This window comes from Candoia aspera, chromosome 2 (genome assembly GCF_035149785.1).
Source record: "Candoia aspera isolate rCanAsp1 chromosome 2, rCanAsp1.hap2, whole genome shotgun sequence".
Lineage (NCBI taxonomy): Eukaryota > Metazoa > Chordata > Lepidosauria > Squamata > Boidae > Candoia > Candoia aspera.
The window spans coordinates 172,232,610-172,251,323 of NC_086154.1; the positions used below are offsets into that span (position 1 = coordinate 172,232,610).

At 34.7% G+C, this 18,714-nt stretch overlaps 1 protein-coding gene across 1 annotated transcript in view; it reads left to right on the forward strand.

The window, feature by feature from the left end:
• Window positions 1–18,714, forward strand: part of DNAH6 (dynein axonemal heavy chain 6) — a 168,997-nt gene that overhangs the window by 79,889 nt on the left and 70,394 nt on the right. Inside the window, exons 40-48 of the mRNA XM_063294890.1 lie at window positions 1,788–1,934; window positions 2,032–2,105; window positions 4,354–4,508; window positions 5,218–5,449; window positions 11,995–12,147; window positions 12,401–12,541; window positions 15,506–15,748; window positions 16,757–16,924; window positions 18,137–18,372. Of these exons, the coding sequence (XP_063150960.1) occupies window positions 1,788–1,934; window positions 2,032–2,105; window positions 4,354–4,508; window positions 5,218–5,449; window positions 11,995–12,147; window positions 12,401–12,541; window positions 15,506–15,748; window positions 16,757–16,924; window positions 18,137–18,372 (1,549 nt within the window). The remainder of the gene's footprint in view (window positions 1–1,787; window positions 1,935–2,031; window positions 2,106–4,353; window positions 4,509–5,217; window positions 5,450–11,994; window positions 12,148–12,400; window positions 12,542–15,505; window positions 15,749–16,756; window positions 16,925–18,136; window positions 18,373–18,714) is intronic.

The following is an 18,714-nucleotide window of genomic DNA, read 5'->3' on the forward strand; positions in this document are numbered from 1 at the left end:
TGCAGAAAAGAGTAACCAAAATGATCAAAGGCCTGGAGCAACTTACCTGCAAAAAGGTTACAATATTTGGAGCTTGTTAGCCTAGGAAAAAAGCAAGTAGGGAGCATTATGTAGGTGCTTAAAATGATTCATGTGGGGGAGAGGAAGATTTTTTTTCCTTAATATTATAACCTGGATTTATCCAATGAACTTGAATGAGGGATTAGGACAGATAAGGGAAATGTTTTAATTTTGTGTGTAGAATTCATTAGTATAAAACAGACTGCTAACCACCATCTTAGAGAGTTTTTTTTAAAAGTACTAGACAAATTCATAGGATGAGAATATAAATAATGGTTGAAATATTTTATTGCTTCAAATGCATTAACCAAAAAAAGAAAAAAATACGTGCCAATTACAAAACAATTTTAAAAAATTGACCAGTTTACTAAAAAATATTCTTTCTTGCTTGAACCCTCCCCAAAAGAAAGGTTGAAGGATTGCACATATCAACTATCTATTTCCAGAAGTTAGGAGTAGATTTGACTTCCACTATTGTATAATAATTCTTTTGACCATCTGCCATGTATAAAAAATCTTAATGTTCTTAGATTTAAAGGTTCAATTACCTAGTTTAGTACACCATAACATGCCTTTCAGTGTAAATACTCACAAAACAGATTATAATCTAAAAATACTATAGAAAGATAAACTATATTTGATACATAGTTCATAAAAAGAAAAGAAAACTGAAGAAATAGCAGCAGGCTAATCCTGCTACTTAGCTTACCTTTATTAAAAATATGCCTTGTTAAAACTGACCATAGATGGACAAGAACCAATAAGCATTTAAAATATATTTGTTTTAAATAACAGATAAGGGTTTTTTTTAATTTACAAATCTTTAATCAATATCACTACAGTATTTTTATCTGTATTCTTATTTTATTTATAAGAACAATGAAGTGGGAACTATACAAACTTTCCTGGGGAGTTGTCAGCCCTTCAAGGTACTGTAGTCTAGACAAGAAACCCAAACCATGGGTATTAACACTACCTTTTTTGTAAGGTTACAGTGACAGAATCTTGCAAGTCTGGAAACGCTTTCCCCCTTCCTCACCTTTATTTTCCAGAGAACTAGGGAGGGTCCCTTCTGAGACACTTTCTGCATCCCTATTCCTTCTGTGGGCTGAGATATCTCTTGTCTGACCATTGACTAGGCTGCAGCTCCTACTCCTCCCATCTCCCAAGGTTATTCTCACAAACCATTACAGGAGCACACTGCAAAGATGTGCAATCAGCACATGAAAGAACTTCACCAATCTGACTGTCATACTGGGGGGTGAAAAAGAAAGCCACAGTTGTAGATCATAAGTAGGATAGGCTTGCTCTTCCTAGTCATGATAAGCTACTTCTTGTCATGGTCTGAGGTAGTAGGCCTCTCAATTCCAGATGCTGCAGAACATGACCAAGAGATTATTACTACATTCATGTTGTGGGCTCCCCTTCAGTATTTGGCTGGCTGCTCTGAGAAAAGAATTCTGCACTAGCTGGGCCTTTCATCTGATCTAGTATAACTCTTCCTGGTATCTTTTGAATATCTTAGAAACAGTAGCATGTCACACTGTAATATTTACTTGCAAATTGCATTTATAATAGTCTGTTGTGATCATTACTCAGATGTTTCATGGAAAGAATAATAGTTTGATGTTGCAGTTATCAGTTGGTGAATATGTATGTGTTTTTAAAAGTATTGAAGATTGTTTGTTGTGTAAATAGAATTATCATTCATGTGTTTCTCTATACAGGCATACTGCAGTGTGATTCTACGTCAGTTCGAGACCAGAATCAAATATTCAGGCTATTCTGTCATGAGTGCCAGAGAATTTTTCATGATCGTCTCATCTGTTCTGAAGATAAACAATATTTTTATTCTATGTTAAGTGACATGGCCAGTAAGAATGCTTATTTATGTTAATGTGTATGTCTGATTACTTATTTGTTTATCAAAATTCTGTACTTACAAATCAGCAAACTTATTTTAATTTGTAGGCAAATATTTTGGAGTTTCAGTTGACGCAGACTCATTTGCGTCTAAACCTATCTTATTTGGAGATTACATAAAGGTGAGCATACTGTATAATACTAACATTTATAGAATCATAGCTTTGTTATTTAACTTCTACAGAATATTGCTCATATTCTAAGGCATGAAAGGAAAATATGCAATATGAATTAAGAAAAAACTGTCTTTCTATATCATTCAACTTAAGAAAGCCAAAAGTTTACCCTTTCTATGACCAGAGTTGCTTTACTCTTACGAAAGATTTATGAATTTCAGCATATTCTCCAGTATTACAGTAACAATCTTAATAATCAAAACTTCTGGTGCTTGCTTTCAATAAAACCATAAAAGTGTTATTATAGCAATAACAGACAGGCTTGAGCAATAATACAATATCTTACTTCCTGATTTTCTTATTTTCTAATTGATTTATTTTCCTGATCTGGAGAAAAATTCTAATTCCCAGATACAGTCCAAATGCCTCAGACCTTTGAGGAATAATGGAATATAAATGCAGTAAACATTGAAAAAAATAATGTGTACTTAGATATTGTTTCAGATATAAAAAGTAGTAGACCCTAAAGAGTGCAAAGGCAAGAGCAAAGTTTAAAACCATTCTCTCTGCCAACATTTCTGTTAGTTCTTGCACATCTGTTGTTTATTCTTTTTTTTAATCTACATAATTATTAAGTATCAGAATGGAATCATGTTTAGCCTGATTAAAAAATAATGTTCACAGAACTCTTGATCCCCACAAAAGATGGCGTCTCTTTCATTGAGATGGAATGTTCTCCAATTTGAAGTGTCTGTTAGATTTTCTGGAAGTGTCATATTTAGGAATAAATTCTGAGCTGCATTCAAAACTGACAGATCAAATCAGTGCAGAAAGTAAACAGCTGATCAGCAGATGGCCATGGCACAAGCATATGGAGTGAACATGTTGCTGGTTTTCTTGCTCCTTTTCATTGGAGTAGTTCCTAGAGTGATCTCTGAGGCCCTGAGACTCATTTCAGTAAATCTATTAATTAAATATTTACCTATATAAATGTGATTTGCATTCGTTAAATTGCATTTACTTTCAGTTTTATGAAGGAAATACGTTCACTATGCAGAGATATCAATCATTAATTATAATAAGGATACAAAATTGTTTCAAGTGCTAGCCCCCATTTTGTCACTGGGGTTTTTTTGGTTTGAGCAAGAGTCTTTAGGACCCTGAGGAGAAAGATTGTAGATTTCCTGGACTTGAAATCAAAACATAGAACTGGTGTCAGCAAAAGACATGCACTGTGGAGTTTTTTTATGTTTCCCCAAAAGACTAAATTCTAGACTTCAAATAGTTCATTAGATGCATGGCCAAGGAAAGGGAGACTTCCCTGCTTCCAGGCATCTTCCAGAATCTTATTTGTGTACTGTACAGTATGTCCAATAGAGAGTCTCACTGCAAATTTGTAGGATTCATTTATGACAGTTGACAGCATCAGTAAGTCATGGACTTAGCCTGTGATTTCTGCTTGGATGACAAGGGGGTTAAGAAAGCATACATTCATGATACGAAAGTCACTATTTCCACCAAGGAATAATATGCACATTTTCTTGGAAGTTATCTTATTCATAAATGAATAAGAATATGAAGTTATATTTGTAAAAAAAAAAAAAAGCTTAGAGAATGACAGGTATGTGTACTACAAATATGCATTTTCCACCACTGCCCTTACCAAGCTGAAAAGGGAAAACAAGAAAATAAACAGAGGCTTAACTTAACTATTTGGGGAATGATGAAGATTTAGATGGTTGAAAGGCTTTAAAAATGATCTAATCCCAGTTGTTCATTGCTGGGCAATGGATGATGAGACCTCATTTCTTCCATACGAACCAGTCAGTGAGCACATTATGACATATTCCAAATTGCTTTGAAGGATTTTATACTTGAAAACTAGGATATGCATTCATTAATAAATAAATGCTTTGGAGCTTAAGAACAGAAAGAAAGGGGATAGGTTATTGAACTAACTCTTAATTTGCTGTGGTGTCTCTCATGAAAGAGAGTCAAAAACAGGGAGGGAAGAGGATTCCAGTGCACCTACATTCACAAGGAACCATCTTACTCCTGACAGTTAATAGATCTAAGAGGTTTGATGACTAATTTTTCTCTCTGCATGTTTAATTTTGTAAAATTTCTATCAACTTTGTTTCACTACTGTCACCACTATGATATATTTCTTTGATTAGCGTCTGTTGTCAATTGTCATTAAATTGCCATTCCTTTTTGTTGTATTCATCTGCTTTTTCTCCATAATGACATATAGATAGGAGTAGATAAAGCTGATCGAATTTATGAAGAGTTACCTGAAATAGAAAAGCTTATGGGAGTTTTACAAGACTACCTTGATGATTATAATATAACAAGCTCTAAAGAGGTCAAGCTGGTATTTTTCCAAGATGCAGTAGAGCATGTTTCAAGGTAAATAATTATCTCAACATTAATTTAGTATTAATATTATATATACATTATTGAATATCAAGTACTGAATAGGAAATATGTCACATACCCATATCACATACAGGTAGTCCTTGGGTTAAGATGGCAACTGGAACTGGGATTGCTTAGCAACAGAACTGGGAGGGCCAGTGGAGGTCAGTGCTGTGAGTATTATTAAAAGTAAAAATGGTACAAGTAGTTAAAATATAAAACAAAAACAAATATGTATGAAATAGAGCTGGAAAAGACATGATACACAGATGGGGCAAACAGCAGAGAAGTAAAAATGCCAGGGAATGGTTTAGGCACTTGAAGCCAGCAATAGGCCTTGTATCAAAACAAGACAAATTCAGAAATCAGAACAACAAGCTCAGCAGTGATTGTATTATTCTTCATAAACTTAGTTCTCCCTGGCCAGGAGGCATGGCCAAATCTAACACAGGAAACTGTGCTGTAGATTTTTGCCATCAAACTTTAGTGGTGTGGGTGAGGGTGATTCCTGAGCCATAGTAAGAGGGTGCATGAAGCAAGCTGTATATTTATTGTATGTTATCCACTCATGTCCTGGGAGAATAGCTTCTGTCTCAGTTCTGGAATGTGCAATATGTCACAGATGACCAAGGTATTGGAATGGTATTTTTACTTTTATAAGTTTTATGAAACTCAAATGTTATTTCAATTTTCTGCATAGAATCGCTCGGATGATTCGTCAGGAAAGAGGAAATTCCCTGCTTGTTGGTGTTGGAGGCACAGGGAAGCAGTCTCTGACTAGACTTGCCTCTCATATTTGTGGCTACAAATGCTTTCAAATAGAACTAAGTCGTGGTTATAATTATGACACTTTTCATGAAGACCTTAGGAAGCTATACAAAATGGCAGGGGTGGAAGACAGAGACATGGTTTTTCTTTTCACAGACACACAGGTATGAAATAATGAAATTGAAATTCATTTTGCAGATAAACATTATTAATATAATGAACTGCAATGTGATTTATGTATTTTTGTTTATGCGGCCAAAATACTTCAGAAAGGGAATTGTCAGTGCCATTAAATATTTAAAGTTCAGATAAGACATTGAAAGTAGATGCACTCTGCTAGCAAAGAATAAAGATAAAATTTGGATTCATTCATGTTTCTGGGAGGTATTTTTTCATTTTGTAGTATCTGCCTTGTGACTTTATCCCAGACATGAACTGTGGCAGGCAGTGAAGTGGGAGTTGGCTAGGTGAAACAGCTAGTGGTTGGTGCAAGGTGATCCAAGGGGTAGCAGAGAATTCTCACTCTTCATTCTGGGAATTGTAGTGGAAAGTGATAGAGGGACACAGCCAGCAACATACACATGCAGATTAGGAAGATGTACTAACTCATAGCATGAGTAGGGATGCTTAGCCACTTGAGAAACTTGGAATTTTCTGCATGTGAGCCACTGCTGAGTTATGGCACCTCCCCATAAAACTAAAAAGTGCCCATAAATTAAAGAAAGAGAAAATATAGCATTATAAGAATCCATTTATATGCCTGTATGGAAATACAAGAATAAAAAGCAAAGCAAAAAAAAAAAAAAGCAAAGTTGAAATGAAGCTAAGCCAAGCTCATGAAATGTTCATATCAGGACATTATTTTCAACTAATTTATTACTGATTTTACTGAATTTCCATGTCAGCATTAATAAGTGGTTGAGGTATGGAATGATATGGAGTAATTGTGGATAATGCAGTGAACAATAATTTGAGCATTTACTAAATAAACTAGACATACTGAAATGACATGTTTAAAATAGATACTTGCGTGTATTCATTGATGATGAAATAGAGGATAGGGATTAAGAACTGCACAAATGATACCATGTTACATGTATAAGATTCTATGGATTTAAATAATTCTCATATCTTAAAAATGAAATCAATGGGGTAAAATTTTAGAGGGAGTTTGGATGGTAACACTGAATAGAGCAAGCTAAGGCAATAAGCCATTAGCTAAGTTTCTTTTTAAAGGCATTTCCAAACAGACCATTTTCATTCTCTGAATCTTCAGAAAACAATTCACACTGACTTATGATTAAGGATGTGCAGAATGGTTTATGCAAGAGTCATTCTGTTTGGGTCCAGATGCAGAACAAAATAGCTGTTTTCTTCTGGATATAGTCCAAAACGTGGTTTTTCTGAGCAGAAGTGTTGGGGGAAAGAACAGTAGGAGAAAGCTAAGGCTGAGGCGTTTTCTTGGCAATGACGTGTCCTGTGATTCTAATAGTAATATGGGAAGCAGTGGAAGATGAAAAGGGGAAGGTCTATCATCTCATTCATCCATTGTGATGGCCCCATAGGGCCTGATTCCTCCCGTTTCATCATTTGGACATTGGTAGATGAAGAGAGAGCATGGAGAAGATCGGGGTGGGCAGTCCTGTAGAATATGCCATGCTGGTCACTGCTGAGAGCATTGGAATAAAGAACAGGTGACTAGGGCCTTTGGAGGGGTGAGTGGCACCATGAAGAATAAATATCCTTGTTTCTGAAGGAGGTGAGAGACAACAGTTTTGCCTTATTCCCAGCATGAAATCCTTCAATGACCTCTTGGGTTGTGTTTCAGCCAAAACCTGGAACAACCAAAATATTTTGAGGTTTGTATCTGCCAAATTATGGCCTATTTGAAATTTTACATCCAGAATGTGAAGTTACGTTTGGCTTCGAAAGAAAATATATTTTCCTTTTTTTTTTTGGACACCCATACTCATGATTTTCTCTTAATGAGCTGATTGGCATCTCTCCACTCCATAAGCACCCAAACCAGTTCACCTAATTCAGTTTCTCATCCTTAGTTTATCCAGCATCTTTTTTTTAAAACCCAGTCCCTGTAATGTTGTCTCTCCACTCACCAGGGATTGGGAACTCAGAAGATGATCCAAGGCAAAAGTTCCTGCTGCCTGCCTCCAAGCTTCAGTGTTACTACCTTAACACTCGATTCACAATGCTAACTCCTGTACCACACCTGAGCCAGGACTGAAGTGCCAAAAAAACATGACTTTTGTTTTTGAAAACTTACTTTGGCTCTATGAATCTTCATAACAGCAGATCTATGTGGCTGCTGTTCCTTCTCCCCCCCCCCCCACCCCACATACACACACACCGCTCCCCACACTTGCTCTGGAATAGCCTCCCCTCTCCTAATCAACTCCATCACACTTTTTCAAGTAACGTTGTGCCTCCAATAATTTAAGACGGTTTACACGCTTGCTTCCTGAAAACAGCAGGAGGGTCAATTTTCGCTCAGCGTGACAAACAATACAATAAAAGCTGATAAAGATGTAATGCTAATCAGAGGTAGGGAACTGGCTGCAAAATGCTCACTCAAGTCCTTGTCTCTATGGCTGCTATCCCTCTCTTCCTCCAACACAAACACACACTGCTCTACTGCATTTACAATTATGTCAGACTGATGTTAAACACCTTTTCTGCTTTTTCCATGCAAAAGTCTCTCTCCTATCCTGTTTTTTTTAACTTATATATGTCTATTACCAGGTTAAAATGAAGATGGAATATATTCTACATATATATATATATATATATATAATGTATACAAAAAAATAGCAAACATTATTTTAACCAAAATATAAGGAAATTTAGGAAGTTTATATTAGAGGGCCTAATATTTTAGGCCCTCTTCTTCCCTAAAAACTCTTCTCAGTTTCCCCCCCCCCAAATTGTTTTATTATACAATACAAATATTGTATTGTAGAATACAATTAAAAACCAAATACAGTGGTGTCTACACAATAGAAACTGGAACTTGCTAATGCTGTGATGATTAAAGTAGATTAAACCTTTTCAGTTTTCTATTAGTCAAGGTTGGTTGCTGGATCAGACAGGATATTAATTGAACTGCATTCAGGAATGTTTAGGCTGCTACTCCAGCAGACCCACTTCACATAATCACATTTTTTATAAGAATTGGAACTGTCATGAAATAGACCAGTTATGTGAGATGGTTCTTCTTATTTACCAAGCATTTCTTTGTAAATACTTTCACTGATTAATGCTATTAACAACATATTAAGATTGTTGTATATCTGCTTCATTTAATAGCAAGGAAATCTCTCCAGTGTTATGTAAAGCTTAAATGAAGCTCAAGCAGGCTTTTCCTGAAAGTTCTTATCAACACCTCGAGGATGATTAGGATTTTGAACTTGATACAGCTCTTTGGAACCCTTTGGAGAATAAACGTCCTTTTAAATCTAGTTTATATCAGGAACAGATCCTTAGGTGACACCATACTAAATTTATACTATATAAACTGTTAACTTTCTAAATAGTGTTGGCAGGATTATCAGCAAATTAGTTCCTATTATCATTTTTGTTGGCAACACCCAGTTCATCTCTTTTATTAAAAGCTTTGAAGAAAATCACCCTACAATCTTTCATAATGAATCCTACTTTTAAGTTAATTATCCCTATTTCCTAAAGCATATAAATTGATGCAGCGTAAGTAATAGATTCAATTCCTGTTGTTAGCTGCCAGATTTATTATTGCAATATGTTAGAAAACTAAAATACATCTTTAATTAGAGCAATGGTATTTAAAAATCTCTCTGGCTGAAAAGTAACACAACAAAGAGCTTTGAAACCCCCCCAAATGAATTATGAATTCTGTTAAATCTAATTGCTATTTATTAGCTATATTAACAGTGGTTTTTCTAATAATGTAATGTGTACAAATGTTGCTCTGGATACAAATATTGAATTTGGATATTAAAATGTATTTCTTCTTTGAATATCATATGCATCAAATAAATCTTTATTACAGTCATAGACCAGCATATGCAATGCACAAGCCCCAATTGTTTTAGTTCATTTTTATCTTTATTTTTGTTTAGTTTTTGCCTTTTTCTTTTACTCTGTAAAAGAGTTACTCTGTAAAAGAAACAATGGAATCTCCATGAAATATATCAATTATCTGAAATATTTATCATTGTTTCTCAGACATGTTTTACTGTTTCTCTCTCTTAACACCCAACAAGAATTATTCATAAGCATGCTGTTTTTCATGAAATTATACTCACTAGTCAGGCAATTGTTTAGTTTAGCATTTCTTCTGTTTCCTCAGAAGATTAATTTCTGGCCTAGATGGATTTATTTCATAGAGTTTGAAATCTGTCAAGAATCTTGAACTAAATCGGTATCTCCTCTTAATTGGAGCAAAAGAGAGGATCATTAGGACATATGCAGTCAGATTGCCAAAGGCACACCATCTGAGCTTGTTAATTATGTATCATGAAATGGAAATAGCTTAGCTGTCAGGGAACAAATTGAATAGCAAAGCCAATCTGGTAGCAATTGGTTGAACTTCATAGAATGATAGAATTAAAAGGAGCCATTAAATCAACCCCCTTGCTCAGTGGAGAAACACATTCTAGACAGATGGCCATCTAGTCTCTGCTTGAACACATCCAATGAAGGAGAACCCACCACCTCTTGAGCTAATTTGTTCCACAGTCAAACTGCTCCTTTTTTTGACATTCAGTTGGAGTCTTCCTTCTTGTAACTTAAATCCATGTTGTGCGCTCCGGAATGAGAGAAACCTATCTGACATCCTTTCACATATTTGAAGAAGGCTATCATATTCTTCTTCTATCATCTTTTCTCTTAGCTAAATGTACCCAGTTCCTTCTGTCAGGTTAAAGGATCATCGGTAGCATTCCCTTGTGGTGCTGGGTATTCTGTGGTTTAGCCTCACAGCAAGACAACTTCCCATGAGAAGCTTTATCTAGGGTCTGATGAGCTGGTTTGATACTGGTTTCAGTATGGGGGTTACGACCCACCCTAAAGAATGTTTAGTATAGGATAATTTTTTCAGGGATATGTTTGAACTGGATTAATTTATTAAGTGAAGCACAAATTGGCTTACTGTCAGTGCTGGAGGAAAGACAGGCCTAAAAAAGGGTGCAGTTACAGTCCCTTTTAAGAGACGTATGGAATTAGAATATGCATGTAATTGGATACCGCAGCAAGATATTAGATTGGTATAGCCAACACCAAGTATTTCACTGGATCATGTACCTAGTTAGATTAGTGCAGCCATTAGGGTGCAACTTTGAGCTAACAGGGCAGGACTACAAAGACAATGGAAAGAACAAAAGGCAGCATTCTGTGATTATAGTTTCTTTCAAGGGGGTTATTTTCTTTTGCTTTCCCAAAGCTCTGTTGCCTCCCAGGTTTTTCCCCAGCTTATCAGCATTCCTTGGTCTTCTGTATGTTTTATGGCTTAGCTGACAATTTTAGTTTCCCTGGGAAAGTGTATTCAGGTAGGGGTTTTTAGCTTGACACCCAAAAATGTCCATCAGGAGACAGAGTTCATGTGAAAGAAAAAGAGAACTTTTACTTCTTCAGGGAGAATTTAACAAAAATGTATGAAAAATGCTCCAAACAAGTAAAATATTGAGATAACACATAGATTTGCTATAAGAAGACTTGGATATGATATACCAGTACATTTATATACCAGTACATAAATCCTAAGACTTTGAGTTTTAAACTTAATCCCATACCAATTCATAAAATTGCCATGGAGCACAGCCATGGAGTTCTAGGAAAAACATCTGTTACTTTTCTGCATGTGCCTTTCTTTCTGTGTCTCACTGAAAGTGAGAGAGAATGGACAGGATATATACATTTTGTGTTTTTCTAAATAAGAGTGACATATTTCATTGGGAAGATGTAGGATGTTTATCTCCTAACAGTTATGTGGGATGTTGTGGTACACATGGGACACTCTTCTACTTTTTGCAGTACTGATTTAGGGAATAATGGGTTCATGATTTAGTGAAGCAGAATGGAAATGGGTAATTCTATGCTTATCCATGGAGTCTTGGCTCTGCTGAAAATATAAACAATTCTAAGTATTTTAGGTTTAGTAAAATTGTGATCGAAAGGAAATCAGTATGTTTGGACTATCCAGATTTTTAAGATGTTGCTTAAAACTTCTTTGTTTTGCTAAGGATTTGATGTTAATAAGAAAAGTTGGCATTCATGTTTGCAAATTTATATGAGTGTTCACAAACACCACAAGGTTAATTATGCAGTCCTTTATGTCTGCTTAGAAATACGGCCCATTCAAGATAAATCAAAATAGTACGAATGATCAGTACTGGATAAACAATCCAACAGTGCAAATAACATACTGAGAAAAAAGGGGACATCTGTCCCTCTGCTAAAAATCTTCCCTGATTTTAAATAACATGGAGGAAAATCCTCAATGAGTGGCTATTTATACCTGAGTTAGAAAGGACAAATTAACATATATTAAAAAATAATAAAGCTGAGAAGAGAACACATATTTTAGAGGTAATATCTGTTTCTTGTAATGTGTACTACTACTATTTCCCCCATGTTTTCTAGTAACGTTGAGTTTCTGACTATAGATCCTTTTCTAACACTATAATTTTTTTTTAATGCCTGGTATTTATAAAATCTTTAGATAGTTGTAGAAGAATTTCTAGAAGATATAAACAATATTTTGAATTCTGGAGAGGTACCTAATCTGTTTGAAAAGGATGAACTGGAGTTTGTTATGGCAGCTACGCGACCCAAGGCAAAAGAAGCAGGAATAGCAGAGGGCAACAGAGATGAGGTAAGATATTATAAATACTGCTTTAAATGTATAATTTAAATCCATGTTTATTATAGATATTTAAATTTATAAGAATTCAGCAATTTATAAGAATTAGAGAGGCATATTGTCTTTTAAGTTACTCAGACTATTGCTTCTTGCAGTACTGTATGTCATTCACAGTTATACTTATAGACTAAAAAGTTGATGATGGTAATGATACTGATAATGATGTTTTCTTTCTAACAGTGAATTATAACTTGTCTTTTCTCAGGTATTTCAGTACTTCATTAGTCGAGTCCGACAGAAGCTACACATTGTCCTGTGTATGAGTCCTGTCGGAGATGCTTTCCGAGCACGGTGCCGAATGTTTCCCTCACTTGTGAATTGCTGCACTATTGACTGGTTTGTGCAGGTAACTAATTCGCTGAAGAATTTTGATAAGTTATTAAAATAATACATGGTTCTAATTTAAGGATTTGTGATGTGAGGTCAGCAGCTGCTATTTCCCCATCAAGTTTACTTTTTCCTATATTCTGCAACATTACAATTAACCTACAGTATAACTTAAGTACCAATTAATATAATTTTTTGAAATAGTAAAACATTGGTCCTAGGTCTTTCTCACCATTCATGGCTTTTGAGAAAATTCTTTTACGTTTTATATGGAAAACAGAAATATCTCTGCTAAATATAGTAGTAACTAAAAGGAAGATATACTTCAATAGTCAGTTTGCATTAATGTTTCCAAGTGGAATATGTTAGTCTTGCTTATAAATTCTACAAATCATAAATTAAAGCAGCTGCCTTACATTCATGCCATGTGAAAGTAGACATGCTATTACATTAAGTACAATTTAATAATGACCTCCACTTCCTTTTAGCCTTTCTTTTGTTTTTGTTTTTTCAAAGAACTTTAATATTTTTCAAAGTATAGTTAAAATACAAAATAGAATATAGAAAAGCTAGAGTACAGAGCTAAAGTAAAAAGAAAAACTATAGAAGTGTAAAACAGAGAGAAAGTAGAAACAGAAAGTGACTTCTGACTTTCTCCAGTACAGATATGAATACATTTACAAATATAATCTCTTACAATTATTTAAACCTTAATGACATTATTTCTATCAGATCAAACCATTTAATCATTAAAACCCAAAATCAGAACTTCATTTTTTTCTGACACAAGCAAGTAATCTAAAAGTGGTTGCCAATTGGACAGAAATCCAAAAACAGTACTTTTTCTTATCAACGCTGTTAACTTGGCCATTTGGGCCAGCTCCATAAATTTAATAATCCAGTCCTCCACTGTAGGTATTTGTGAATCTTTCCATCTCTGTGCATATAAAAGTCTTGCTGCTGTAATCATATATAAAAGCAAAGTCCCATGTTGTTTCTCGAGTTGCTTCTCGAGAAAACTAAAAGAAACAGTTCTGGGTTTTTTTGTAAATCCACTTTAAGAATCTTTTGAATATTAACACATATTTTATCCCAACATTTTTTAGCCTTTTCGCAAGTCCACCAAAGATGATAAAAAGCTCCTTCACCAAGAGAACATTTCCAACAAACATTCGTTATTCCCTTATACATTTTTGACAACTTATCAGGAGTTAAATACCAATGATACATCATTTTATAAAAATTCTCTTTTAGGTTGTAGTTCAAAGTGAATTTCAGACCTCTATTCCACATATTTTCCCATTGCTCCAGTATAATATTATATCCAAAATTCTTAGCCCATTTAATCATGCATTCTTTAACTTATTCATCTTCTAAATTCAGCTGTAACAACGTTTTATACATATTTGTAATAACATGTTCATCATTTATACAAACTTCCATTTCAAATTGAGTTGTTTCATTGACAAATCTGAAATTCTTTTTATCCCCCTTAAAACGTTCTGACAATTGTAGATATGTAAGCCAATGACATGTAAAACCTTCCATCTCTAACAATTCCCTTGATTTGAACTTCGGTTCAGCCTCTTCAAAATATAACAAATCTTTATAAGTTAACCAACTTATTCCCCCCACATTTTCTCTTCTAACAAATGCTTCATGAGGAGACAACCACAATGTCACATTAGGAGACAGTCTTACTTTATATTTGTTCCAGACCTTCATTATAGCAATCCTAACAAAATGATTTTTGAAATCTTTATTAATTTTAATTTTATCATACCACAAGTAGGAGTGCCACCCAAATTTGAATTCATGAACTTCAAGTTGCAATAATTTCCTGTTCTTCAAGGTTATCCATTCCTTCATCCAAAGCAAACAAGAAGCATCAAAATACAACCTTAAATCAGGCAAGCCCAGACCTCCTCGTTCTTTGGCATCTCATAACAATTTATATTTAATTCTTGACTACTTGCTTGCCAAATGAACTTAGAGATATCCTTCTGCCATTGTTTAAATGGTAAATCTGTTGACAGAATTGGTATAGTCTGAAAGAGAAACAACATCCTAGGCAAAACATTGTCTTAATCACAGAAATTCTCCCCATAAGAGACAGTTGTAGTTTTTCCCATCTTAATAGGTCTTTTTTCACATCATTCCAAATTTTAACATAATTATTCTGAAACAACATACTACTCTTGGTTGATAAATCATCCCCAAATATCTAACCTTTATTTCAATTTTAAAACCAGTCTTACCCATCAGCAGTTCTTGGTTGGATGAAGTCATATTTTTAGTCAGCATCTTTGTTTTTTGTTTATTTACTTTAAGTCCTGCCAGTGACCCAAACTCTTTCAGTTTCTTCATCAGATGTCCTGCAGTGTCCAGAGGGTCTTGTAATATCAAAACTAAGTTGTTGGCAAAAGCCCTCAGTTTAAAAGTTTTTTAATTTTTAATCCCTTTATTTGTTTGTCTCTTCTAATATCTCTATTAAAAACTTCCAACACCAAAATAAATAGCAAAGGTGGCAAAGGACATCCTTGTCGTGACCCTTTTTGTATTTTACATGGTTCAGTTAACTCATCATTCACAATAATGTTTGCCCTTTGAGGTATATAAATTGACTTAATTCCCTGAATAAAATACTCTCCAAAGTCCATATTTTCCAAGACTTTAGACATAAAACACCAGTTCAAATTATCAAAAGCTTTTTCTGCGTCTAGGAAAATAAGAGCCGCTTGACATTCATTATGGTATTGTAAATATTTTTTAATGTCCAAAACAATTCTTACATTGTCTTTTAATTGTCTTTTGGGTAAGAACCCACATTGGTCATGGTGAATAAAGTCCTGTAGAATTTTCTCTTTTAGTCTTTCAATGACAATTCTGCTGAAATAATTGGAAAAGAAATGGTTTGTGTATTGCATATGTACTTCAAGAAAGATTTATTTATTTATTTCATTTTCTCTCTTTTTTTTTCCAGTGGCCCAGAGAAGCACTTCTTTCTGTATCAAGGACTTTCTTTATGCATGTTGATCTTGGAACTGATCGAATGAAAGAGAAACTTTCTATAATGTGTGTAGATATTCACATGAGTGTAACGGAGATGGCAGAGCAGTATTATGCAGAGCTCCGGCGACGCTACTACACAACACCAACTTCCTATTTAGAGTTAATCAATCTTTATTTGTCCATGCTTGCTGAAAAAAGGAAGCAACTGGTTTCAGTAAGTTGAATTTTTTTAAAAGAATAATTGAATTAGATATAGAGGTGTGTTTTATTCCCCACTCCACTGTTGCCATACAGGTGCACGCTATTTCTATTGTTCTTGGAAGTGAAAATATAAATGCTATTCAGTATTGGGCGTATGGGTACTCTTTCTATAAAATTGGTTTAAATACAATCCCCCTCCAATTCAGGTCTAAATTTAGTATGACTGTATAAGAAATTCAAATGTCAGCATTTCTTGTTAATTTCCTCTATTTCTGAATAAGGCAATCTGCATTAAGGAGAAACATGTATGTCACTGGTTTTAGTGATGCTTTTCACATAAAATAGGAGCTTTGTGCAGTTATTTTCTATACAGATGCTGGTAATCAGTAAGATGAATGACAATGTATTCTGGTCTCTATATGAAGATACCGAGCTAGGACTGCAAATCTCCATAAGCTTCAAACAGCATATGCGGCAAAGTAATAGGAGGCAGAGCTGGATATGGCAGCATGGGTGGGAACAAATTTGTCCATCTCTCAGTGAAGAGTACTTGCTAGATTGTCACAAGCCTGTTTCAACAATATAGACTAGCCTTCTTCACTCTTCAGATGTCTTTAGATCATTCTGGTTGGAAATTCTGGGAGCCATGGTCTGACTGAGAAGTACCAGTAGAGGACTTACCACAATAAACTGTCTTTGAGTAATAAACATTGCAACAGAATGTCAATTACAGTGTAAAAACTATGTTAGCTTTGATAGAAATACTTACTTTTTTTGTTGTAAAAGATAATCTTTAAAAAAAGAAATACTAAAACTATTCATCTTTGACATGTTGTTTTGGCTTATTAAGTTGATGGTAACAATTACATATTAAAATATTTCTAACTTTATTATAGTTATTTTAGTTAATCTAACTATGGTTATGCACAGTATTACTCATAAGAGCAACCCAAATCAGTTTTTTAAGACGTCTTTTCAAAGTACTGAAAAAATTATCAGTATTTATTTGCTTATTTTTCAGGCTCGGGATCGTGTAAAAAATGGTTTAACCAAACTGTTAGAGACAAATGTACTTGTTGACAAAATGAAATTAGATCTTTCAGCTTTAGAACCAGTTCTCAAGGAGAAATCAGTGGATGTTGAGGCTTTGATGGAAAAATTAGCAGTGGATCAAGAAAATGCTGATCAGGTATAAAATGTTGTTTTCAATTGTAAACTATTTTAATATTTATTTTTAGATTTAGCAGAGTAACTCCATGGTATGTCTTCCTCTGTCTGAATCTATCAGATACTGTAGCATTTTCCTATTCAGCAGTTCCTATACAAGGTAACACATATAAAAACATTCAAGAGTCAGTGTATTATAAATTATGACAACAGGTAGTATGTGTATGTTGTGGAAACACTGATGCCAAATGGTTTTGTAATACCTAATAAATAGGGATGCACAAAATATTTTTAATCTGAACCATTCCAGATTTAAAACATCCTGACTGAAGTTCAGAATGGCCTATTTCAAGTGCAAAACAGCAGGTTAAATGTGACACTTGGCTGTTTTGATAATTCTGGAACCACTGCAAGCTCACAGCAATCCTGAAATAATCAGAGCATCTGTTTTGTTCATCATGGGCATTTTGAATTTGAAATGGTTCCAAATGTTTTGTGCACCTCTACTAATAAACATTAAACTTAAAATATGCTTTATTTTTGTATGAATGGCACTAATACTGAAGTTGTTTGGCATTGCCTTATTTTAGAATCTGTCTGTCTGTCTGTCTAGTTTAACCTACAGCCCTAATGTAGGTTATCTACATTACTTGGGGTGTCATCTAAGTAATACTCAGGTCTGATCCTCCTTGGTTTTTTGCCAGCAGCCATTGAGATCACCCATTTTAAAATCAGTAGTTGAATTCTGCCAATAAAAATATTGCAGTCTGGATTGTTTTGGGCAGGATAAGCGTTATCAATGCACAGTTTTTAGCCTTCATCTTTAAGGAAGTGACATCTTACCACATGTTAACTTACCAGAATTCTTCTCAGGGGAGGTTTCTGATCCACCAGAATTTTACTGGCTGAAAGAGGAAGGAAACAACCTTCATCAATTTCTCCAGTTATATAATCTCCTGTAAAGCTCTGGAAGGCTGGGGAAACCTTTGAAGCAATGGGGAAGGTAGTATTGGAGGCCTGTCTACACTCCCCTCCATACATTGTTCTGCCTGCTAGAAAGTTCTGAGCAGAATTTTGCTTAAAGACATTTCATCTAATCCAGTAAATTATGAATTCCCATATGAACTCCCATATTCCTAATGACTGCTACCTGTTCTTTTTTGTTTTCTTATGAAACATATTTAAAAGATTTTTTGTTTTCTTGATAAACATAAATCAATTATTTTTCTTCCAGGTTCGGCGTGTTGTTCAGGAAGATGAAGCTGTTGCAAAAGTAAAAGCAGAGGAAACCCAAGCAATAGCTGATGATGCTCAGCGAGATTTGGATGAAGCCCTTCCGGCTTTAGAAGCTGCCAACAAAGCCTTAGATTCTTTAGATAAGGCAGATATTTCTGAAATCAGGGTTTTCACTAAACCTCCTGATCTTGTCATGACAGTGATGGAAGCTATTTGTATTCTTTTAAATGCAAAGTAAGATTGCTATATTAAAACTTCTGCATTGACTTCTAGCTTTAGCCTTCATTTTACCAAAATGATACGTTTTTCCTACAAGCAATTTTATTTAGCATGAGTTAATTTTTCTATCTCTTGGGCAATATAAGTGTGATCCCACTCTGCTACAAGTTTTCCTACAGCTATAAAAATAGCCAGTGTAATGGAGTTGAAACTGTGAACATGGTAGCATCACACTATCCCTTTGTTATAGATAGGTCTTTCCCTCCACCCCCCAAGCAGATATTAGGGCTGTGTAGTGCTTCAGATTCAAAAGGAAGAACATGCCTCAGAGCTCAGCTAGCTCCTCTCAGCAACTTT